The 24993-nt window shown below is 61.2% G+C and overlaps 1 protein-coding gene across 7 annotated transcripts in view; it reads left to right on the top strand.

Moving 5' to 3' along the window:
• The window catches only part of BEGAIN (brain enriched guanylate kinase associated), a 46004-nt gene that overhangs the window by 12669 nt on the left and 8342 nt on the right, over positions 1 to 24993 (top strand). The window contains exons 1-3 of one of the 7 annotated variants that reach the window (XM_070357975.1): positions 4141 to 4482; positions 5999 to 6027; positions 21443 to 21532. In XM_070357975.1, coding sequence (XP_070214076.1) covers positions 6014 to 6027; positions 21443 to 21532 — 104 coding nt within the window. In that variant the 5' untranslated portion in view covers positions 4141 to 4482; positions 5999 to 6013. Of the gene's footprint in view, positions 1 to 4140; positions 4483 to 4633; positions 4754 to 5699; positions 5845 to 5998; positions 6028 to 21442; positions 21533 to 24993 lie in introns of those variants that run through there. The other 6 variants (XM_070357973.1, XM_070357976.1, XM_070357979.1 and 3 more) reach the window with 6 other exon arrangements.

The raw sequence follows: 24993 nt of genomic DNA, 5'->3' as shown, positions 1-24993 counted from the left end.
TTGGCTCAAATGTTTAAAAAAAAAAATTAAAACCCTCTCACAGGCCAAATACAACACGCTGGCAGGCCAGATTTAGCTCAGGAGGCCAGTTTGCAGCCGCGGGCCTCGTCCATCTGCACTGGCACATGGCTAGGGGCCCGAGGCCCTGCCCTGGCCACGCGGAGAAGCATGGGGCGTGGCTGGGGGAGGGGACAGGGCACCTCTTGGCCCGCAGCGGGGTCCTCCCGAATCGCCAAGGGGAAGGACGTTCTTGGCCCCGTGTGGGGACAGCCCCAAGCCAAGGTTTGAGGTCAAGTCCCCAACTTGCTGAGGGGCCTTGGGCCAGGACCCGCCCCTCCCCTGTCCATCAGCGCTCAGCTCTGTTCCGACTAAGGTATCGCTGTGTGCCCAGCACAACAGGCCCTGAGACCGGCCTCTCTACCTCCCCGGCTGCCCCTTCTCAGTCTCTTGGACTGGCTCTGCTCCTCCCTGAACCCCCTCACTCAGCAGAGTCCTTCCCGTCCCCGATCTGGGCTGGCTCCCTGGTGGTCTCATCCAGTGTGGGGGCTCAGGTGCTGTCTATGCGGACCACATGCAAATCCACATCTCCTGGACCCTCCTCTGAGCTCCGAACCCCTGTCCCCTACCCTCTTGTCCACGGCCCCGCTGGGATGTCCGAACCTCCACCCTGGGCCCCATTCACCTGGACTGTGTTGGGTGCCTCCAGCTGGACTCTCGGGGCACCGCAATCAAGCCTCAGGGTGTCTTCCACACAGCAGCCCGAGAGGCACCTCTCTGTTCAGCTGGGTGGGGTCTTCCCACCCTCTCAAGATAGAAGCCAGAGTTCTGACGATGGCGCACAAGGCCCCTGACTCGATCTCTGCTCCCCGCTGATGAACGGACGCCCCCTGAACTCAGGGCAGGAGGGGCACCCCACGGTGCCCTGGGCAGTCTGCCTCCCACTGTGGGCATATCAGCACCATGAGGGTAGAGACGCTCCTCTGGTTTAGTTTGTGTGCTGCTGAGTCCCCAGAGGGAATGTTTGTTGAATGAACGCAAGCAGGCAAGGAGTGATGGAAAACCTCCTCGAAGAGGGTCCATTCTGAGTAATGGCATTAAAAGGCTGGCTCGGGAGCGCGGCAGCCCTTCTCCAGCCCTGCCCCCAAGACAGTCCCGTGTACTCACAGGGCCACTATGCGCTCACAGCATCCTCTGAAGACTTTCCAGTCTCCCTAGATGAGGCATTGAGCTCAGAGAGGCTGAGGGGCTTTGCCCAAAGTTACTTAGCTGCACGGGAGGCTCAAGACTCCATCAGTGGGAGGCGGGTGGCCACTGTCTTGACCACATCTGGAATCTGGTCCTCTCCGCCACCTCTGCCCTCTGTAGTTTTGGGCTTGTTTCCTCCCCTTGAAGAGGGGCTGAGGGAGCAGGATACCAAAGAAACCAAGGGAGCTGGGGCTCAAAGTAGATCTCAGGAGGGCCCAGGGGACTGAGCACAGGCCTCCTGGAAGGACAGGGGCTCGCCCAGGGTCATGGGGCAAGTCGGAGGGAGGGCCTGAGCACCCGGCAGGCCCCTCTCTGACCTGGCCTCGTTTTCCTTGTCGCTGAGGTTTCGGGTATTATGGGACTCGGGGGTGGAGGAGGGCCGTAATAGGACGGGGCCAGATGGTCCAGCAAGAGTCACACATCCGCTTGTGGGGGCCGGAGCAGGGCTGACCCCACTTGGCAGAGGGCTTCCCTGGGCAGGGATCTGTGTGGGTGCATATATGTTGCGTGCCAAGCGGGCTCGGGTATCCCCAGCATGATGGTAAGCTTTGGGGGCGTGGGGGGGCATGGGCTGGCATGGGAGTGAGACCATGAGGGACCTTGAGAGCAGACCAGAGGCTGCTGGAGGCGGAGAGCAGATGCCACTGGCTGGGGAGAAAGAGCAACTGCATTCATTCGGGTGTCACCGCCTGCTCACTGGAGGCCGCGGTACCGGGCCTTAGAGACAGAGACACCGTGGCTGAAGCAGAGGTGCCCCTGCCGTCAGGGGTGTCGCTTGGAGTTCAGGGGCAGGCCAAAGGAGTGGAGTCCAAAGGGACAGGGTGTGATGAGAAACCCTGTGCTGGAGAGAGGAGCTCCTCTGGGTGGGTGGTCAGAGAAAGGAAGGCCCCAGCCCTGCAGAGATCCAGGAGGGAAGAAGTGCAAAGGCCCTGAGGCAGAAGTGAGCTGGGTGAGGTTGGGATCAGCACGGTGGCCAGTGTGTGCCAAGCGAAGGGCAGGGGTGGGGTGTGGGCAGAGGGTTAGGCAGGGCCAAGTCCGTGTTTCCCAACCCCTGGCTGAGGCCTGACTTGTGACCCAGAGTTGCCTCCCTCCATGGGCCCTTGGCTGTGCTGGCCACAGAGCGGGCAGCTCAAGGGTAGAAGGGGCTGTACCTGGCCCTCGAAGCTCAGAGTCTTGGGGAACAGGAAAGGGAGGCAGCAGGGCTCCGGTGGTCAGCGGGGGGTCAGAATAGGGCTCGGGGTGTGGGAAGGCAAGCAGTCGGGGCGGCGGGGACCAGCACGGGCAGAGACACGGGAGGAAGAGGCGGACTGAGGCCGAGATGTGTGCACCGTCCAGTTTAGCCAGCAAGGAGGGCTTGTGTGAGGCTGGGAAATAAAGATGATGGCCACCCGGCTGGACCACCAGGAGGGTGGGACCACCCAGAGGGGCTGGACCACCCAGAGGGACAAGAGGCCAGTTCAGGGCAGACAGTGATAACGTCACAGGTCTGCTGCAGCAGTAGGCACAGGGCTGTGAGTTTGGAGTGAGCTGGAGGGACAGCACCCAGGGCGGGGATGGACTGTCCCTCTGAGAGACCCAGAGTGCCCACCTGGGTTCCCATCTGTATCAGGAGACCACTGGGGGCCTCCCTTGCCTGTGGGTCCCTGGAGGGGCCCGATGGAGCCTTGAGGCTATTTCCTGCTGCCTCACTTCACGCTGGGGACCGTGGGCAGCTCACAGGCCCCTCAGAGCTGTGGTCCCCACAGCTGCCCCTTCCTGTAACCGAGGCGCCGCTTCTGGCCTGAGGCCCGGGCAGTGCCCCTCGGGTCTCCTCTGCCCAGCCCATCCACAGCCCTCAGCTAACCTCAGGGGACTCAGAGCCGGCCATTCACGCTCCTGCTGGGTTTCCTCATCTCAGGAATACCCCCCGAATCTCGTGGTTATGAACTGCAGAGTTAAGACTCGAACACAGGGCCCTGGCCTCAACTGCAAGACCGCCGCCAAAGGCACAGCGCCTCCCAATGGGGCCAGGCGCACACAGCTGTAACTGCTCTTGGCTCGACTTCCCAGAGCTTCGCACACAACTCCCACCCCCTGGGTGAGGTGCTGGGGGGACACAGCCAGGACACAGCTGGCTGGGAAAGACATAGACCCTGCCCCAGGGAGCACAGACCTGCTGTGGAAGCCAAACCCAACAACTCGGCTGGGTCTCCTCCATGGAGGGCTGCCTGGAGGAGGCGGTCTTTCAGGATGAGGACAGCAGTGACCACATGGGCACTGGATCTGGGGAGAAGGTGAGACTTGGTAGGATCAGAGCCAGGCTTCAGGGTCTGGATCATCGGAGTGAAGGGAGAGGCTGCTAAGGTGCTGGGGCTGGGCCCCCACCCCCTCTTCCCTGTCAACCTCTGTCCCACCCCCACCGGCCACCCCCCTGCCACCAGGGCGACTCAGCGTCCTCTCCTAGAGTCCCTTCGTGGGGGAGAAAAATCCCAGACAGGCCTTTTAGATGAGCTGAAACATTCAATATAAATAATAAATGCTAGATTTTTATAATTAAATTTTAATACATGCTTATTAATTTTAGACAAACTCTCTGGCAGGTCATTCACTGTGAGTGATGGAGGCAACCGGAGACATTTGAGGAGTGTCCCCAGCCTCTGGGTGGGAAAGGTCCCTGAGGCTTGGGGGCCAGTCCCAGCCAGGCTGAGTCTCTGGGCTCAGCTCTCCTCCTCTGTACAATGGGAGAGACTGCTTCCTGGAGGAAGAGCTGGCCAGCGCGATGACGAACACAGGGCTGCTGGGTGGTGGTGTCCTTGTGACCTCAGCCCTTCTGCTGTGGGTGGACTCCTGGGACAGGAGCCACGGTTTCATTTCTCAACCATTAGCCCCTGGAGGGCAGGGCTCACCTCATTTGCTGCCGCCTCCGAACCCCAAGAACCAAGCCCCAAGCTAATGAATGAGTGAGGCACCCGTGGGTGGATGATGGAACACTTGGACTTTTGGGGTTGGGGCTGACCCTGGCAACGCAGGGCTCCTCCCACCCTGCGTTGGCGGGGTGGAGGCCAGGCCTGCCGGGTGCTGGGGGTGCCCTGGTGAAGGGACAGGACTCCTGCCTGGAACTCAGAGCCAGAAGGGAAGAGGCAGGGAAAGACACGCCACAGAGGAGTAGGATTCAAGCATGCCTCGTCCGTGTTTATTGAGCGCCTGCTGTATGCTGGGATCAAGTGTGCTGAGCGCGCTGATGGGAACCCGGGAAAGGTGGGCCTGGGTACATAGGGGGCGTCGGGGAGGTGTTGGCCAATCGGCCAGCTCCTTGTCTTGGGGGAGGAGGGTATATAGAGGGGTCTGGGCTCGTGGGCTCCGACAACTTTTAGAGCGTCGGGGACTGTGTCTGGCTGCCAATCCAGAAGCCTCGGGGATCCTTTCGTCTGAAATCCCTTCCCGCACCCCAGCCCCTCCGCAGTCTGCGATGCAGAAGGGCAACAGAACGCCTCGTCCTGCTCCCCCCGCCCCCAAATCTAGCTCGCAGGTGAGGAAACTGAGGCCAGGGGCATCTCGGGAGGGCCCGAGCGAGCACCCGGGGAATTGGTGACGGAGCCTGGAGGAGGGCCCCCGGCCGGGCCTTCCAGCTCGGCTCTGGCGGCCCGGGCTGCGCCCTCGCCCGGCGGGGCGGTGGGGGAGGCGGCGTGGGGCCCGGACCGGAGCGGAGCGCGCTCCCGGCGGACGCGGCGGCGGCGCCCGGCGCGAGGGGCCGGGATGGGCAGTCATCAGTCTTCCCAGGTGTGTCGCGTGTTCCCTGGGCGCAGCCCCCTCCCCTGGTCCCCCTTGAATCCAAGGCATTGTACGGGAAGACGGGGGAAAGCTCCCGGGAGCGGCCTCTCCCGGGCGACGGAGAGCCCTCCCCGCGCCCCCCGCTCCGCGCAGGAAGTGCGATCCCGCCCGGGCCGCTCGCGGTCCCAGTCTTTCTCTGGCGCCCGCAGGGTTAACAACAGCGGGTGGGCCCCCCGCCCGGCCAGCAGAGGGGCTGCCCGGCGGCGCGGGGCTGGGCGGGGAGGGTCTCCAAGCCGCGCGCGGGCGGGTCTGCGCAAGCCCGGCAGGGAGCCCCGCTGGCGAACCTAGTGCGCAGGGGTTAATCCCTTGGGCCCGCGAGGGGCGAGCCAGGCCCGGACCCCAGAAGCTGAGGGCAGAAGGGTCCCCGATTGAGGAGTCTGAGGTCCCGACTGCTGGCACCCTCGGCTCGCGAGCGTGTCTGGTTCTCCACTCCTGTACGGACCCCAACTGCCCGGTCTGAACATTCTCCGACTCGGAGATTCTGCAATTCCGGGCTTGGCTTCCTCCGGGAGGGAACGTGGGGCTGGAAGGGTTAACGGGCGGGGTGGGGCAGGGTGGGGGGGTGTGCAGCGGGGGCCGCAGCTTCCGGAGAGTTAATGCAGTCGGGCCGGGTCCCTTCTTTTTCGGGCGGGCGAGACCGGGATCGCCTCGGGCAGTGCGGTCCCGAGTCCCCGGGCCAGCCCCTTCCTCTCCCCGGGGGGCGTAACTCGGTGCGCGGCGGCCCGGGCGGGCTCACCTGTTACTCGGCCGAGGCCCCGCGCACCCCTTGAGTCCCGGGGACCGCGGCCGGTGAGTGTGGGCTGGGGGCACGCGGGCCGGACTTCCCAACCACCGAGGCGCGCCCGGGTGCCCCGCCGCTGTGCCCGCGGTGCCCAGCCCCGCTCGGCGCGGCCGCGGAGCGCACGACTCCTGCCTGCTGACCCTCTCGTTTGGTTTCTCGCAGGCCTCTGCCGCAGACATGGAGAAACTCAGGTGAGTGGAGCGTCCTCCGTGCCGGGGCTCCCGGGGCCGGGGTCTGGGATGGGGGCGCTGGGGAGGGCAAGGGGAGAGAACTGTTGTGCCCGAGCGCATCTACGGTCCGCGGCCGCCCAGCGCGGCTGGCCCGGGCCGGTGTGCCTGTGTGTGGTGCGTGTGTGGGCGCGCGCGCGACTAGACAGCGGGGAGCCCCGCGCGGGGGTCCTCGGCGGGGCTGGGGCCACTGCGGCTGTGGGTGGGGGCGCGCCACCAAGGGCCGGGCCGGCGCGCGCGCGCGGGCCTCCGCGATCCCCCGGGCCCTGCCCTGGACTCTGGATTGTCCCCCAGGACCCTCGGGGTCTCTGCTCTGCGGTTACGCACCCAGTCCCCCGCGCCGGCCGCCCCCCACCATCCCCCAGCTGACAGTTTCTTGGTTCTGAGCTTTTAAGTTTACGCCTCAGTGGGGCTGGGAGGGGGTGGGGGGGGTGGGGGATGGAGTCCTCTTTGCTGGCCAGGCCGTCGCGTCTTGGAGCCATTTTGGGGGAATCCCGCGACGGCGCCTGGGGAATGCTCCCCTCGGCCTCCCTCCTGGTGCTAAACTTTGAGCCTCGGTGGACTCCAACTGGGCGCCCTTCGTGTCAGGCCCGGGATCGGTCGATTTGAATATTCATAACTTCCCTCGAGCCCCCTGACCCCAACTTTGGGAATACTGCGCGCCCCCCCACGACCCCCCCCCCTCTTGTTTTCCTTCCGAAGGCTGAACCTAGACTTCGTGTGGGCAGGAGGCCCAGCTCTGGCTTCTGGGTTTCAGGACAGTCTCCTGGGCTTGGGGGGTCTCTTGGCCTCCCCTCCCCCCACCTCTCCTCCTTCCCCCTCCTAAGACCAGGATCAGCATCCCTGGGGAGGACGCTGGGTAGCAGATGCACCCATTCCCCAAGGGGCAGGGAGCCTGCAGAGCCCAGCTTGTTCCAGGACGGGTCCCTGGGTCTCCGGGAGGGTCCTGGGGCCTTCCCAAGTGATCCTCACTGCCGTGGATGGGTCACTGGGGCATGCCCAGGTGGGAGCCTGGGGACAGGTGGGCTCACACGGACTGGCCCCAGGCTGGACATGAGAGCAGGGCCATCTTCTGGCCACTGGGCTGGAGTGCAGCCCTCCCCTGTGGGTCCCCGAGGACCAGAACCCATCTGTCTGGGGATGGAAGGAGGGGTCCAGGCTCTTAGAGCCTAGGAGCTCAGATCCAAATGTCTCAAATGTCCATCGGCCAAGCCCACCTAGTCCTGGTCAAGGTCCAGGGGGAGCTCTGGGCTTCTGGCCATGTAGATGAGTTCAGATCTGAACCCCCCAGGACCTTCCCCGATACCCCCATTGCTGTATCTCACCAGAACCCCCACTGGACTGGGCTCTCTGTGGAGGAGGGGTCCCTACTTATCTGAGACTTGGGAAAAAAGGCACGATTCATGGGGCACCTTGAGACCAGGGTGGGGGGAAGAGCCCTCTAAGGTCCTCTGTCTCATTCCCTCTTTCTCCATGCCCAGCCAAGACGCTGGAGCACCTGTCCCTGTGCTCTGGGCAGTAGAGACAGAGATGTGGCCCCACCTAGCTAGGAACACAGGCCGATAGGTCAGCCAGGTGGGCAGACCCACTGCCCCAGATGCTGAGCGCACAGAGCATCTCTTTACTGGGTGGGCAGAGGGCTTCCCTGAGCCAAACCCAGAAGACTGGTGGCAGTGGCCGGGGCCCGGGCTTGTGGGCTGCACTCGGGCAGCAGAAGCAGAGTTCCAGAACTGGTGGGATTGGGGGGTCCCATATGGCCAGGACCCAGTGTAGCCTCCCAGAATTGGGGCACCTCCTGCCCTCTTCTCCCTCTCACCCCATGAGTGGTCTCAGAGCTCCCTCAAGGGCTTTTCCAGACTATTTCTTCCTGGCCAGAGCTGGGGCTGCCCCTGTGAGGTTCTGCCCTGCAATTAGTGTCAGGAGTCCAGGACCAAGAAGCCCTAAAGGATGTAGGGGAAGTTGGTCAGCATGGCCCCCCCACAGTGTAGGTCACAGGCTGTGGGGTCCTCTGGCAAAGTCCTGACCCTCTCTGGGGCTCAGTTTCCTCATCTGTGAAGTGGGTATTCTAGCCACCCTTACCTTGTAGGGCAGTTGGGAGGATGACCTGAGCTATTGTGGGTGACAGACCCCACCTGGGAGCTGGCCCACAGCAGGGATCCAGGTAAATGTTCGCTGTGGGGCATCTGAGCTGTACAACTATGGGTTCCCAGGCAGGAGAAGATTCATGCGTGGTCCAAGGGAAGGGGTCCTGTGTGTCCAGAGTGATGACCCTGGGCTGGGATCCTTCCTCTTGTTCCTAGGCGCACATTGCAGGCTGGGCCTAGGAATCTGAATTGAGCTCCAAGACGGCAGGTCCTTTGCCTCATCCAATGCTTGTCACACAAGAACGCACACCACAGGGCCCAGAACCGCAGGGTTCATTGTCATCCTCAGGTACCCAGCTGGGGTGACCTGCACTCGCCCCTCTCTGCCTGAGTTCTCCTTCCTAGCACCCACCCCATACTGCGCCCCACCTCTGGGTCCCGAACAAGTTGTCCCCTTCATGCCTCTCTGCCTTTGCCCATGCTGTTCCCTCTGCTCAGAATGCCCTTCCACCCACCTTCTTGTCCACATGGCAAACTAGTTACCCTCCTTGTCATCTTTTCTCAGTGGCTTTTGTGACTCTCTACTCCCTCACCCCCCAGGTGGGTTCACTCCCCTCTCTGTGATCCAGCTCCTGCACTGGCCCTGAGCGGGCCAGCCCTCCAGAACAGGGACCCAAACCCATCCACACGTGCTCCCAGGGATGCCAGGTTGGAGACACTGGCTGGGGGAATCAGAGAGGACTTCCTGGAAGCAGGGACACCTGAACCAAGGCTTTAAAGAATGAATAGAAGTTTGCAAGGAGGACAGATAGGACGAGCCTTCTAAGAGGTGCGGGGTCCTGGGGGCCTGAGGAAGCGAGGCTGTTTTCAGGGAGATTGGCGAAGTGTAGGGAACGGAGGTCGGGGAAGCGGGGTGTCTTCTGACCTCCCCACCCCAGATAGAAGCCCCTGGAAGTCCATTTCTCCAGCCCCAGCTCCAGCACCTCTGCTCTGGCCCCCTGCCTGTCGCTCACTCAGCTATCCTGCTTCTGCTTGAAAAACTCTTCTGGTGACACTCAAATATTTGCAGATATTAGCAAGTTCCAACTGGCTCTCTGCATGCGAGCTGCTGCTTGGCTAATCCCCAAGTTAATCCCCTCCTCTGCCTTCCTCTGCACCGGTCCGCCTGCCTTGGCTTCCGCCATGGCCACTTTGCTGCGTGCCTTTTGGCAAGCCACTTTGTCTGCGTGAACCTCAGTCCCCTCTTCTGTCACAGAGCGAAGTGGGTCCGTTGCCCCGCAAGGCACGCGGGACGCAGAAGGGGCCCCGGAAACCCAAGCACAAACCTGTTCAAGCCTGCGCCTCTCCCCCACAACATAATTTTTCAAAGTTGTTAACTGTGATAGGCACCTAGAAAAATAATTCCCCTGCAGGTTAGAGGTTAACTTTAAGAAGACCGCCACCCAGGTCAAGAAGTTGAGTGCGCCAGCCTCCCAGGGACACCCCCCCCCAACTTCCTGCAAGACTCTTCCCCCATCACAGCCCCCTCCACCTCCCCCGGAGGTCTCCAGGATCCTGGCTTTTGTGATGAAGGTTGCTTGGGTTTTTGTTGGTTTTTTTTTTTTTTCGATCTGGCAGCCCGTGAGCATCCCTAACTGACTCGAGTTTTTTGTCTTGTCTGGTCTAGAACTTCACATACATGTGCTGTCTTTTAGCCTGTGCTTTTCAGGTTGGCTTTTTTTTTTTAACCCCCCCAAAACAATGATGTTTGGAGAGGCGTCCTTAGCTGTGCGTGGAGCTGCGGAAGGCTGGCTGTCTCGGAACGGCGCGGCGGCGGCTGAGTGAAGTTGCTGCAATCTGGTTATTAGCTGATGGCTGTCCGGGCGCTTCCAGCCTGGACCATAGCGAATGAAGATGCTGTGACCGTGCCTGTCCGGGTTTGGGGGCTGGTGGGGGGCCCGAGCGTGCAGCCTCCCCCCAGGGGACCCGGGAACCGCACTGCTGGGGCGCAGGGGGGCGGGTCCTGGGGTGGGGGGCGGCTCGCGCACGGCCAGCTTTCGGCGGGGAGGCCACACCCTCCCCGCGGCCGGGGACTTCCTGCATCTCCGCATCCTCCGCGCACCGGGCACCCGGGTACCAGCCCCAGCTCGCCAGGCCACAGGCGGAGCGGCTGCTCCGGGCGCGGTAATTGCGCGGCCCTGGATGACAGCCGGCTGGAGCTTCCTCGCGGGTGACTTCTGCGTGTTTTTCCATCAAGTTGCGGTATTGATTTGGAGCTCTTCAGAGAGAGCCCTCGCCGGTCACACGTGTGGCAGAGGCACCTCCCGCCCGCTGCTGGATTCCGACTCTTTCAATGGTCCTCTGATGAACAGAAGTTCTTCGTTTTAATTCTGTTGAATTTCTCTCGAATCTTTTAGGCTTTTTACTTTCTTATGGAAGCTTTTTGTGCCTTGTTTAAGCAACCCTTCTGATGTCATGAACCTATTGAAAGAGGTTTTTGTGCATGGTTTTGAGGTTGGGCTCCTTTTCATCGTGGGCCGCCACTGCGGGCCCCCGCCCCCCACCACCACCCTTGGTTGGTTTGGTTGTGTGTGTGTGTGTGTGTGTGTGTGGTTTGCTTTCCGTGTTTTGGGGGGGGTTTGGGGGAGGTTTTGTTTCTTTGTTTTGTCATTGGGGATTTGGGGGGAGTTGTGCTTTTTGTTTTGGAGGTTTTAAATTTTGAGTTTTTTTATTTTCTCGTTTTTGTGGGTTTTAAACTTTTTTGGTTGGGGGGCGTTTTGGGGTTCAAAATATTTTTTTGCTTTTTGGATTGTTTCCTGAGTTTTGTGGTTTTAAATCGGGGGGATTGGGTTTGTGGGGTTTTTTATTTTTGTTTGGGAAATTTTTTGGTTTTTGGATTTTTGTTCAGGGGTTTAAATTTTGGGGATTTGGGGGCTTTGGCTTGTTTTGTTTTCTGGGTTTTATGGTTTTGTGGGTTTAAATTTTTGTTTTTCTTTTTTTGTTTGTTTTTTGAGTTAAAAATTTTTTTTGTTTTTTTAGTTTATGGATTTTTTTTTTTTTCTGGGTTTTGAGGTTTTGTGTTTTTAATTTATTTTTTGGTTTTATGAGTTTTATGTTTTGTGAGGGTAGCTTATATAGTTTTTAATTTTTTTGTTTGAGTGATTTCTTGTTTGGGGAGTTTTGTGCTTTTTTAAAATTTTTGTGGGAGTTTTTTGTTTGGGTTTTTGTGTTTTGGGGGGATTGTATTTTTTTAATTTGGGGGGTGTTAATTTTTTGTTTTTTTCTTGTTTGGGGTTTGTGGAGGTGTTTTTGGCTTGGGTCTTTCGTTGTTTGGCTTTCTGTGGGTTTGTTTTCTCTTTCTGCTTTTGTGGGGCGTGGTTTTTGTTGGGTTTTGTTTTTGACTTTTTGTTTGGGGGCTTTGGTGGTTTGTGCGCTCTTCTTTCACACAGACGCCCAAATGCTCAGTCCCACACTCGATTCACTTGTATCACCGATGTGTGTTGCAGCGTTGCCTCTGCCAGACGCCGCTCTCCATGCTGGAGACACTGTGCCAGGTGCCAGGCTGACGTCCTAGAGGTAGAGACAGATGGGTTTCAGGTCACCTCACAGATGTCAGATCACACTGACCTCATCTCCAGAGAGTCTCCCAGCCCACTCCCCACGAGACACTAGGCCTCTCTGCTGTGCTTCATTCCCCATCAGACAAGCACCTGCCCCAGGGCCTTGGCATGTGCCTCTCCTTTTGGAATGTTCTTTCCCAGACGCCCATGTGACTCCCTGCCTCCCCTCCTTTCGCATCTTGCTCAAAAGTCATTCATGGTCAGGGGGTCAGGGCTGGGGGGGCTCCTGACCACTCACTCCATTTACAGGCAGGTCCCTTCCCCCATGCTCCCTCTCCTTGCCTTCATTTCCATCTCCCTGATCCCCACCTGACTCTCAGTTTGTCTTACTCATTTATCTTGTCTATCGTCCATCTTCCCCCGAGAACAGCAGCTCACTGCTGATCCACAGCACTTAGAGCTGTTGCGTAGTAGTTGCTAAGCAAATTCTCTGAAATGAGGCCCAAGGGTGGTGCACAGTGAGGAAGAGGGATGGAGAAGAGCTCCTCCCCATGCTTCGTGATCCCATGGTGGGGACCCACGGGTGATGCACAGTGAGGAAGAGGGACGGAGAAGAGCTCCTCCCCATGCTTCATGATGCCCATGGTGGGGCTCTCCACTCTGACCCCTAAAAAGTGTTGGGGGACACTTGTGCCTCCCACCCTACTCCCAGGGTTTTTTTTATTATTATTTTTTAAAAAATACCACCTTGTGAGAGCCTCCAGGGGAGGGATTTGGCTGGACGCAGGGAGGTGCTTGGGTGGAGATGAGGAGGTATGGGGAGGGTGCTCTCAGCAGGGGTCCGACACGGGCAAAGGCCCACTGCAGGAGGGAACGCTTTTCCTCCCGTGGCACCTGAGTTCTGCCTTTCTCAGGCCCTCAGCATTCTGCCCCCTGCATCCTCCAAGCCAGGAGGGAATATGGAGCTGAAGGGTTTTGGAGAAACGGAGGCCAGAAGCAGAAAGGGGCTTTTCCAGGCGTGTGAGCCTCCCGAAACAGCTGGTCACTGCCCAATGGGAAGAGGCTTCTCTGTGTTTGGGCTAAAATTTACAGCCCAGTGGCCATCCTCCAACGTCCCCTCCTGAGGGCCACGCCATCGCCCTTCCTGAAGTCCAGAGCTGAGGATGCACCTCCAAGACCTCCAGGTCCCGATTTACCCTCAGAAAACCAATGCTCTTGCATGGCACCCAGTGCCCTCTTCTGTGGCCACCTGACCCAGCTGCTCCTCCCGGCTCTGCCTCACTTCTAAACATAATTCTGGGGGAGGAAGTCTTAGGGGCTAATTCTCACTAAACTGTGAATGACTGTCTTGCTTCAGTTTCTCCCTCTGGGAGTCAGGGCATTATAAAAGGACCTGCCACATGGACGGAGCTTCCCTGATAGGTCAGTTGGTAAAGAATCCTCCTGCAATGCAGGAGATGCTAATTTGATTTCTGGGTCAGGAAGATCCCCTGGAGAAGGAAAAGGCTACTCACTCCAGTATTCTGCCCTGGAGAATGCCATGGACTGTATAGGCCATGGGGTCGCAAAGAGTCCAACACAACAGCGACTTTCAGCTTCACTTTTCCACATAGACTGTTCTGTCTTACCTTCTTCTGCTCTGCCCTTCAAAGTCTCCTGTCCCTACAGCCCATCTGAGTCCCCACTCCTCTGCAAAGGCTGCCTGATGAAGTATGTGGGTTAGTAAGAAGGTGAACTTACCTGGATTTGAATCCCGTACCTGCCACTTACTGGTTGGGTAGACTTGGGCCAGTTTCTAAACATCTCTGCTTCTCAGTTTCTCCATCTATAGAACGTAGATCATAATAACACCACCTAACTTCGAAGGCCGTTTTGAGAATGAACTCATGAACCCACGTGGAGCCAGGCACATGGCTGGTACTACGTGGACTGCTTCTGCCTGTTAACCCCCTGCCCCCTGCCCACCTCACATGGTCCCCTTTGTTCCCAGGCCCTGTTTCCCCAACCATCAGGCGAATGACAGTATTCCTATGATGAAAGAGAGGACCCGGCGAAATGGGGTGTCAGGATGTGACCTGCAGACCTAGACGGAGTTAAGACTGCCAGAGCATCTCAGAGTGGGGGCAGGGGGCCGCCCTGCTGTGCCTCCAGGAGGCACTTTCCCTGCACATCCCCAGTCCTGGCAGTGACTGGGTGTTTCAGAGCAAGAATGTATCCTGGGCCTGTTTCCCAGCCTCTGCCTCACCCCTGTTAACCACAGGCAGAAGACCGGCCCTGGCTGGCTGAGATCTCTGGGCCCCTCCGGCACCTTCTTACTTGACATTCGCAACAGCCTGAGCGCTGCCACATGGCCCGCATCCCTGGACAGGCCCTCTGAGTGTCCGGAGGCATTTCCATCGGGCGTCAATGATGAGGGCAAGGCCTGGGGGTCTTTCTTGAGCAATGGAGCTGAAGGTTCTGGAAATGTCTGCCTGAGATCACTATTTAATCATTCAATCACCCAGTGAGACCTACTGCATGCCTTTGACAGTCTCCTCGCTGAGTCCTCACCCAAGGTTCTGGAAGGGACGGGGGGAGGCTGCCCATTGCACAGACGAAGGAATGGTGGCCTGGAAAGCCAGCTCCTTTCTCAAGAGTTAGAAAGCCTGGTTAAAGAGCCAGGGAGCCAGGATAGAAGGCCCCCAGGGCAGCCCCTCCAAGTGCCACTAGTCGCCCAGCCCTGGCCCTCTGGCCAGGACACAGCACCCCGCCCCGCAGAGTACCCCATGATGAGGACTGAGGGTCCCAGGACACCTGTTCCCACCCCACAAGTACCTCGTGCTTTCCCACCTGCCCTGTCTCCATCCTCTGTGTGTCAGCTGACCAAAGGATTGAGTAGGGGGCGATCTCAGGGGGGACGCTTCCAGAGGAAGGTGATGGTCACAAGCGTCCCTTTGGGGTTCAGTCACTGATGGGGAAACTGAGGCCCAGAAAAGCAGCCTCCTTCCTCAGCCTCCGTGCCTTGCACCCACCTGCTGCTGCTGCAAACATCTTCCATCATAACACCAGTTCTTTTCTTCAAGACTGGGGTTTGGCCCCCAGGACTGTCTCCCGTGGGTGTGGTAGGTGGGGAGGCAAGAGCAGAGGGACCAGGGACCAAGGGCATCCCTGAGGGGCCTGGGGCCACGTGGGGGGCACTGGGTGGGGGCAGGCTCCTTACACCCCGCTCTCTAGGGTCATCAGTGAGCCTCCCGCAGTCCTGATTACTTTTATGATCCCCAAAATTCTAGAAATCAGGCCCTCCCACCGATCCAATTAATGCATGCCCGAGTCTGTTTGCAGGGGTGAGCCAGCTGGTGGGGTGGTCACATTAGTGGAGCCAGCTTGGGCTCCATGGGGGGCAGCAATGAACCTGATCATCACAGTGCTGGACGGCAGCCCCTTCTCACCTGGGCTCCGAAGCCTCGTGGCAGGTGCTGAGAGGTTCATCTGGGAGCCCTGTGGGGAGCTGCTCACCCAAAGTGGGGACAACCCATGGTCATGCCACTCTCCCATCCTCCCCGCTGACACCCTCTGAACACCAACTCTGGGCAGAGAGCAGGTGTGACCTTGGGGCAGGGAGGGACCCAGGGCCAAGGTGTGCACAGCCCCATCCTCCAGGCCGCCCCAACCCGCAGTCTAGAGGGGGAACGAGAGTAGACAAGCAACGGTGCTGGGCTGGGTGCTGGGAGAGAGGGGCCAGGCAGGGGAGGGGCCCCCATCTCCTGAGGCAGCCTCCTTAGGTCTCCCTGTTCCGGTCCACCTACCAGAAGGACAGCCCCAGTCCGGGCCTGCCTCCCATCCTGCCTTCTGCCCTGGGGCTCCCAGTGCCCCAAGCAGCCGGGGAGCCGGGATGGGATGCTTGGCCTGCACTCAGAGCCAGGCTCGCGGGGCCTCCTGGCTGGCTGACCCAGGCCTGGGCTCAAGCCACACTCTCCTCCGGACACACCCTGGCCCCGCCAGGATCTTCTAACCCCCCAGCCTTTGCCCCACGCTGAGTCTCCCGCACAGATGGCCAGCCTGCTTCATGACGGGGGCATGGACGACCTCTCCTGCCGGGGCTGGAGGCCCGCCTCCACGGGATCACCTCTGCCTTCGTCCTGGGGCTGCCGGATGAAGTACAGGATGCCCAATGAATTAAATCCATCTAAATACATTTCACTGGGCATCCTCTGCTTTATTGGGCTGCCCAATCTCAACAAACAGCTGGATGCTTATTTAGCATAAGTGTGTCCACGCCCCGTTCGGCACATTCTTAACACTAAATACTATTGTTGGCCTGAAATTCAGATTTGACCCTCTCACTATCATTTCGGGCCTGGGAGGGGAGCGGGGGCGGTCAGCCTTATGGAAATTAGAGAGCATCTCCTTTTGGCCGAGGCTGACAAAACAAAGCCAGACCCCTACAGCCCCAGACCTCAGAGGCGAGGAAAAGGCCGAAGCACCAGACACTGCCGAGGGGCATCTGGGTTGACCAGCGGGAAGCCTGCAGGCTGTGGACCCGGGGTGGGCACTGTCTCCCTCGGCCCCTCCACAGGCTCACCTGTAAAACACGTTCACTCTGTTTTCCATTCATTCAGTGAATGCTTACAGGGCCCTTCTGGTTGCCAGGCTCTGCTGCAGGGTCCGAGGACACAGCGGGGAATGAGGTGGACAGAAAGCCCTGTCCTGGGGAGCTCCCACTCTGGCGGTGTGGGGCCATAGACGGACACAGGCCCAGCAGGGAAAGGGAGAGAGAGGGTGCAGCGGAATTCAGGAAAGTTGCATCTGAATGTTGGAGGAGGAGAGGAGCAGCCACAGGGCAGAGGGATCCGGGCAGAAGAACAGCAGGTGCAAAGGCCCTGGGGCAAGCTGTGCTGCCTGTGGCTGGAAGGTGAGGTCCAGGGGGCCAAGGGGAAGGCCATCTGCCATCAGGTGACCAGAGTGAACACATCTGGCTTGACCCTAGTGATGTAGGGGCTGTGGGGGCAGGTTTTGAGCAGAGGGAGGGGGTGGATCCGACTTAGCCTTCCACAGGGCCTCTCTGCCTAAGCAGGTGAGGGCAGAAAGCCAGTTAGCAGGCTGTGCAGTAATCCCGTGAGAGAAGCTGGTCCCAGGGTGGCGGGTGGGGCTGGCAGAGCCAGAGAATGTGTTTCGGAGGCAGGGCTGTGGCTCTTGCCGCTGGCCTGGGAGGACGGGAGAGAGACAGGAGTGGAGTATGCCTCCAGGTTTGGGGAGGGGCACTGGCCTAGCTGGCGAGGCGGGGAGAGAAAGCAGAACACGATATGGAGGGCCCTGCAGGTCTGTGCTGCCTGCGAGCTACCCAAGCAGAGATGGAGGCCGCTGAGGGTATGCACACCTGGCATCGGGGGGTGGGGGGAGGGACAAAAATTTGGAGGGGTGTTCCTCCATGAAGTGATGGTATCTCTGGCAGGGCTCACTATGGGGGGAGTGTACCCAGAGAAGGAGGCAGGACCCTGGGCCCTGGGCGTTAGGATGTCAGGGAGACCAGGGCCACCTGCAGAGGAGGCTGAGGAGGTCTGCCAGGCGAGGGCGGGGTTTGCAGGAGGAGGGCGGGGTCCACTGCGCGCTGGGTGCTAAGGGTTGAGGCCACGTGAGCACTGAGAAGGGCCGGGCAGGAGCCGGTTCAGTGGCCTCGAGGGGACGAGAGCCAGGTCAGGCCCTGGTCCTAGTGGGCCAGGAGTGAGGACACACGACGTGTCTCGGAGCTGAGAATGAGGATGGTACTGGAGGGCCAGCAGAGGGTTGTTCGCAATGTGGGAAGCCTACCTGCATGCCTGTGTGCCGGAAAAGGAGCCGGGAGAGAGGGAGAAATGGGCGGTTGGTGGGGGAGGGGAGACTGGGCTGGAGCCACGCCTGGAGTGGGCGGAGGGGCTGCCTGGCAGGGTGTCTGTAGTAACAGGCAGGCAGATGCTTGGGGGGCGGGGGCGCTGGCGGTGGCATCTGCCGAAGTTCCCTTCGGGCGGTTTCTCCGTCTTCAGTGGAGAAGGAAGCGAGGTCTTCAGCTGTGAGTGGGGCGGGGTGGTGGGAGGCGTGGGGACATCGAGCAGAGAAGAGCTCCTGAAGACGTTTCCTAGGCAGGTGAGGGAGGGAACCCAAGAGAGGATGTGGCGGCTTGCCCCGTCTGCCGACTGGGCTAAAAGCGAAGGCCTGGCGGCTCGGCCCCAGGGACGTCGTGTGTCTGTGCGGGGTGCCGGCACCCAGGCTAGGGAGAGGCGGCCCCAACCAGAGCGAGGTTAGAGAGGTCAGGGAGGGCTTCCTGGAGGAGGTAAACAGAATGAACAGAAGAGCAAAAAACGGGGGTGTTCAGAGCAGGAAGGGCAGCATGTGCAAAGGCCCGGGGGTGACTCTGCAGCTGCTCGGTCCACCTGCCCAGAGGTGACCCTGTTCGGCCTGGCCCCCAGCACCCCTGGATCTGCCCGCCCACGGAGGGCTCCCAGGCCGGCTGCCTGATAAGATGCGGGGTAGGCGAGGTGAAAGGGCTCCTGCGGCGTCTCCAGGTCTCTGGGCGGAAGAGCAGTCGTGTCACTGGCCCTGAGGACGGAAGCAGGAGGGTGCCCCTGGATGACCTCGGTTAGCGGAGCAGGAGAGGGCGGGGCCTGGGCAAGCATAGAATCCCTGCCCTCCTTCCGCTCCTCCTGGCTTGAGCTGGGGGACCCCTCCTGGCTGGGGGCCCCAGGCCAGCCCTGTGACAGCCCTCTCCCCCACACGCACACGCACAGACACACACACGCAGGCTCCTACAGGACCTGGCGCCTTGGTGGCCGGGTCCAGAGACCCCGTCCCCATGTCCATGGCGATGCTGGTGAGGTTGTGGCAGAGTCAGCCGAGGGGCTGCCCAGGGGCTGGACGGGCCTGAGACACGGAGAGCTGCCAGCCAGTCCCCGGGCCGTCAGCCTGAGTTCCAGGGGGTCCGCTCCCAGGGGACCGTGAGATGCTGGGTGGGGGAGGGAGCAAGGTGGGCCTCACCAGCCCCGCGGTGGAGAAGGGACGACTTGGGAGACTTTTCCACGCCCCCCACCATTTACCCAGCCTCACGGTAGGCCCTAGGGACATAAACACGCCCCAGATCTTGCAGCCCCAGATCTTGCAGCCCCAGAGAGGAGACAAGCGTCTCTCCTCCCGCCGTCTGCACAGCCTTTGAACAACACGTGCTGCTGGTCCCCGGCTCCGCCGCCCAGACACAGTGCCCGGGGAATGGGGCAAGGGGGTGTGGGAAGGAGGCGGTCCCACGGGAGGGCAGGCCAGTGCCCGGGGTATCGTCCCCACGGGAATGAGACCCAGTGGAGGAAAGCAGGCTGTCCCGGGAGCCAGGGCCTGAGCGGGCAGCCCAGAAACAGCCCCGAGGGAAGGTCCCTGACCCAGCGGACGGCAAGGACAGGGTGGGAAGGAAGGGACCCAGGAGGACTCCGGAGCCGGGCGAGGCGGGGCCAGTGCGGGTCTGAGTGATGGACGGGACTGGGCGGCGGAATCTTGCCCGGAGGTGGGCGTGGTCTGGCTGGGTTTTGTGACCTGCCCTCCCGCTGATGGGGAAGCCTGGGCTCAGGGCCTGTGTGGAGCAGGACACTGCCCTGGAGCACTCAGCCCCGTGACGCTCCCTGGGGGGCCGGCCGGGCCGGCAGGGGTATCAGGGTCCCCCCTGCCAGGCCCTGGGTGGGGAGGGGTTAACCTGGACCGAGGGAGCGAGTGCCATCCTGGCAGAGGGGACGTGGGGACAAAGTCACCAAGATGAGAAGCCGCCTGCAGCCTGTGAAGAATGACAAGCAATTTGGTGCCACTGGAGCGTGACTGTTGGGGGGGAGCTGGACACGGGGTGGGGGGGCCTTTAGGGGCACCACACATGGACCGGCCGCTCCTGGCTCCGTGTACCCAGCATCCAGCGAGAGAGCGGACATTCGTTCAGCCCTGCCCTGCCCCATTCACCGCCTACCAGGGAGCACCGCTCCCCTCCACAGCGCAGGGAAGGAGGCCCCCCGGCTCCCTGGGTCCCCATGGCACCTGTATCCTTCCCACCCTGTACCTGGCACAAGCATCACAGGTGTCGGGGGGTGGGGGTGGAATCTCATCTTCACCCTGGACTTGCTGTGTGATCTGGGGAGACTTGCTTAACCTCTCTGGGCACCAGTCTAATCTCTAGCAAGAGGTGCCCCACATTGCAGAGGCTGGAGGTAGTGAGAATCATGGTCAGAACGAGAGCAGTTGTCAGGGACATAGATGCCCTGCGTGTGACCAGAGGCAAGGTCTGGGTCAGGTCACAGCAACACCCTCCATTCCCTGTGTTTCCAGGCAAGCCCCCCGTCCCCCTCCCCTGGGCCCCAGTCTCCCAGTCTCCCTTCTACTCCCATGAGACCTCACCTGCCAGGGGTCTCCCTGCGGAAGGGCCTTCTGGGATGGGGACTGGAGGGCGAGGGCTAGGCAGGGGACTCCCCAGGAATCGCTGACCTCGGTCAAGCCACTGAGGGGAGACTGGGTCTCTGGCCGCTCCCACGAGAGCAGAACCGGCCCGTCCTGCCCCCACTGTCTGTTCACTCGACAGCTCTGGGGTCATTACCCGAGAGTGGACCCCGGGCCTGGAATCCCAGAGTCCAGTTTTGAACTGGAGAGCCTGCCCACCCCCAGTCCGGCCTGCAGAAAACCAGGGCCAAGGGCAGCCCGTTTCACAGAGGGTCACAGAAGTGGAGATCAGAGCCCAGAGCTTCCGCGGCACCCGCACCCACCCCTTGTCAGATCAACACTGGAAATCTTTCTGAGGGGGAGCAGCCAAATGTGGTCCTTCGTAAACTTTTTAAAAAGTTTTCATCCTCACTGTAGGAAATATGATAAATCCAGCGGAGTGTAAAGGGAAACGTCGCACCCGCCCCGAACCCCACCACCTGGCCCAAGCGACACCGGCCTTCTCCCCTTCCCTCACCTCGAGTGGCCGTCTGTGTGAGATCATTTTGTCAACCAGTTCCACGGCTCTTTCACACACACGCTTGCCCACGTCTCCAAGCCTTGTTTGGACGCCCAACGTCCGGGGTATCATCTTCCCATCAGAGTTCCGCTTTGGCTCGGGGGGCCGGCACGGCCTCCCTGGAGAGACCGTGGCAAGGGCATGACCCGGTGGACTCAGGCCCAGGGCATCCCCTTGCCCCGCAGCAGGGCGGTGCCATGGGGCTGGGCTGGGTCTTCCTCCACTCTGCATCCCACCCCCCGCCTGGCCCGGACAGGCCACGGGCAGGGTTGGCGAGAAGGGGTCCCAGGAGGGCCCTGTCTTGAACCGCTAACATCCACTGGGTCCCCCACGGCCTCCAGAATACTCCACTCATGTGCACACAGATCTGCCAATCACCACCTCCCAGCAGGGTCAGGGGGTCACCCTCCCGCCATCCTCCTCGCTTCTCAGGGTCTCTGACCAATGGGTCCCACTAGGAAGAAGCAACAGCTGGACCCGAATCTGGAGCTGGGTGGAGCCTGCCCCCCGGGACTCCCCTCTGAGGCTGCAATGGGGGTGCAGGCCTGGGGGTGGGGACCCCGCTGCTGGTGGACACGGGGCCAGCAATGCATCCAGGCAACCAGGGCTGGCAGGTGCCTACACCCTGGCACATGCACAAGCACCCGCTGCTGTGTTGGTGACAGCAAAGAAGCTCTCCTGCCGGTGGGGGGACGACCCCCCACATCTCTGTGACTGCGTGCCCCTGGCGGGCCGGCGTGCCCCCCAGTCCCCGTTCTGAGCAGCTCTGTCCTCTTCACCCACAGGCTGCGCAGCGCCTGGGTGCCCTCGTGCCTCGGGCAGTCCCGCAACCTGCAGGGTCGACGGGCCAGGTCCTCGCCCTCGCTCTGGGACAGGTAATACACCTGTTGTCTCCCCACTTCCTCAGCCTCTGTCCCCAGACATCCATCCGGCATCGGCATCAGCTCCCCCCTACACCAAGAAGAGGCCCAGCGCCCTCAGCCCTGCTTCCCAGCCATCCTGTCTCGGAGGCCAGGCCCCGGTGCCCCCCAAGCCCAGCCCAGGGCTCGGTCTGTGGGCTCGGGCCTCTGCTGAGGCCAGAGGGGCCCCTGGTGGGAGGCTGGCAGGGTCCCTCCAGGCCCCACTCTGTGCCAAGCAGCTCATCTTTCTCTCCTGTGAGCTGAGAAAGCCTTCCAGGGACTTCTCACAGGCAAGAAGGGCACCATGAAACACCCACACACACCAGATCGCAGTTCCAGTAGGGCTTCCCGAGCCCCCCACCACTTGGGAGGGTGCCCCTGATTTGAGGGTGGCCACAAGGGGTTTCCACGCCCACCCTGTGCACCTGTTACCGGGCTGTTTCTAGACTCCAGGGCTCCCTGAGCCACCTCCACACCCGGGGGAGGCAGAGGCCACAGTGCCTGCCCCTGGCATCATCTCCTGGTGGTTCTGATCACAGGGGTGCAGGGACCACAGGGACAGCCCTGCTCCCCGAGAGTGGGCGCTCCCGGGTGCGAGTGCACACGTCCCCATTTTACAGACGCAGAGACTGAGACTGAGGTCAGGCAGGTCTCGGGTAAATGCCCCAGGATGGTGGTACCACCCAGGTGACCAAAGACCCCGGGAGTGCCCAGCCCAGGGCCCTCCCTGGACCAGGAAGGGCGGGGACGTGTCCAAAGCTCTTGAGTAGTGGATTGGCAGGACTTTGGTGACGGGCTGTGGAGGGTGACCACAAGCAAGAGGGATCACCACGGCCTCTCGGGGTCTGACTGGAGACTGATGGGCAGCACAGGAGGCAGAGAGGGGTCAGCATCGGGCGTGCTGGGTGAGGGGTGCATGTGGGCCTCTGGGAAGAGTGGCTGGTGGGCGGCTGGATTTGGGGTGAGCGTGGAACCCTAGAGAGAGGTGGGGCCTCCAGATGGAGGCCTGGGAGGGGTTCGTGTGGGGCTGGACACAGAGGACGTGTGGCCCGAGGTGTGCAGAGAGGGGTGAGGGATAAACCAGGGCCCTGGGGTCAGCCTGAGCAGTGGAGCTGGAGAAAGGTGGCGGGCAGTGAGGCGGGCGCAGCTGAGGGGCCAGGGAGGCGCGTTCAGGCCCGGGGCCCGGGCACCTGCACCAGGAGAGGGTAGGGGCCAGGGGCTGGGGGCGCTGCCCACCCAGGGCTGGATGGGCTCAGGTGTGGGTGGGTGTGAGGGGCTCAGGGAGGGTGGGAGCAGCGTTTGAGGGCTGGTGGGGACACAGCCGCCCGGCACATCTGCAAGAGCATCTGGCGGCCGTAGGTGAATGGAGGTGGAGGTGGGCCGCTCGATGGAGCCGGCTGCCTTGTGAACAGAGGGTCACACTGCCCCGGGGCAGGTCCTGGCTCTGCTTGGAGCCACCCCACCACCCCATCAGGGCTTCTTCCTCCACTCGCCTTCTCGGGGAGCCTGTTCCCTTGCTCACTGTCTCCCCTCGAGATGATACGCTCTGAGGGCCAAGGGCCATGTTTGCCATTGCTGTGAGGTGCAGGGTAAACGGGGGGCACAGGGCAAGCGAGGAGGGAAGGGGGCAGGGTGGACGTGCCATAGTGGGGATAAGGCGGGGTAACAGGAATGAACAGTCCTGGGATGGCAGGGCCCCAGCTGTGGCTGCGGGTGGGTGGCCAGGGTCGGGGAGGGAAGGGTGCTGGCTCTGAGAGGTGGAAGGTGGGTGCTTGCACCTCTTTCCGGGGGGTGTGGACCCCCTGTGACCGAGGGCTGTGGGTGCACCTACAACCCTGCAGGCTGGCTGATTGCAGGGGCTGCTGCCCTGACCCCATGCGCTGCAGGAACCCTTGGGGTGGACGTAGGAGAGCCCTCAGGAGGTCTGGCAGCCCATTGGAGAGACAGGCTTGGGCCAAGGGGGAGCCTGGGATCAATAGCTGCAGGAAGTTCGCAGTGAAATCAGTCAGGTGTGCTGCCTGGAGGAGGCGGCGGGGCCTGTATGGGCAGCCCTGGGCACTCTGCCACTGGGCTCCCTGCTTGCTTGTCACTTGGCATCTTCCTTGGGGATCAACTCTTGGGAGGACCCACCCCGCCCTTCTCTGAGGTTCTCAAAACATAGGCAACTCTTTATTTTTACTTATTTTGAAAAAATGTAGACCTGGGCAGGGGTCCAGGAATGCTTAAGGGAGGTTTGCTGGGTGTGTGCCTGTGGTCACACGTGTGGTTTGTGTGATCAGGCTGGAAGCTGATGATCACTCTTCCCCGGGCGCTGGAGAAAGCCTCCTGCCTGCCCGCAGGAAAACCCACCAGAAGTTACCATCCAAGGGGCCTTGGCTCCAGATGGTCCACTGAGGGGGGCTGTGCTTCTTCAAGCAAACGATGGGCATTTGGGCCCCTACACCTGGGCACCCCTCTGGAACCAGGGCTTTGTGTGTCAGGGCAAGAGGGGGACAGTCACGAGTGCATTGCGGGGGGTGGGACTGGCAGCCAGGGCTGTGTGACAGCAGGGCCCCTGCCTACCCCGTGACGCCATGGAGCTCTGGGCTTTGTTGTGACTGTAGCACAGGGGCTGACGGGGCACAGTTCAGGGGGTGACTGAGCAAAGCGCACACCCAGGGCACCGAACGGCAGCTTGAATCTTAGCCTCACTCGTGGCTAACAGCCAGCAGAACTCCCCTGGTGCCCCCACCCACCGTGCAGCTGTCCCTTCCCTACAGAAACGAGCCCTCCCAACTGCTGAAGGTGAGTCCGCCCCCCGCGGCCCCCCTCTGCGCGCTCAGCCAGCCCAGGGAAAGGTGCTTCAGAGGGTCAGCACATGATCAGCCGTGGTTAGGTGCTTTCTAGGAGCCGGGTGGCAGCCGACAGGAGGGTGTGGCCAGTAACACCTGCCCCTCCCGCCTCATGCCCCAGGATAGCTCATGTGAATGGGTGGCATGTGGCTCAGGGGAGCCGCCCCCTGTTTTTCCCTGAGCAAGGGGACTCAGTGGCCGGGGTCCCAGAGGAGCCCTCAGTCTGTGGGGGAAAGTAGAGCCTGTGAGCCAGGCTTGCCTCTGGAAGGCTTCCTGGAGGAAGGGAGACATGAGCAGGCCCGGGATTTTCTGAGTTTCTGGTGCTCCGTGCAGCTAGCTGGCCACTGTGGTGGACGCTGCCAGGGCACGGGGCCTCACACGGGACCCCTCCTCTCCCGGGCCCAGAGGGCACACAGCCTGGTTGAGGAAGAGAGGCCTGCTCTAGGATGTAGCACTACTGACTCTGGGCCTCACCGGTACGGGCCCCTGCTGTAGAGAAGCAAGACGGGGGCCCTGTAAGCCGTGCCGGCTGGAGTTCGGCTCCCAGACGGAGGTGGGGTGCTGCTGCTGGGCGATCTTTAAACCAGGTCCTTTCAGCCGCCCCCA

Source organism: Bos mutus, chromosome 21 (genome assembly GCF_027580195.1).
Source record: "Bos mutus isolate GX-2022 chromosome 21, NWIPB_WYAK_1.1, whole genome shotgun sequence".
Taxonomy (NCBI): domain Eukaryota; kingdom Metazoa; phylum Chordata; class Mammalia; order Artiodactyla; family Bovidae; genus Bos; species Bos mutus.
The sequence above is the reverse complement of the archived record's forward strand: the minus strand, read 5'-3'. Positions and strand labels throughout refer to the sequence as shown.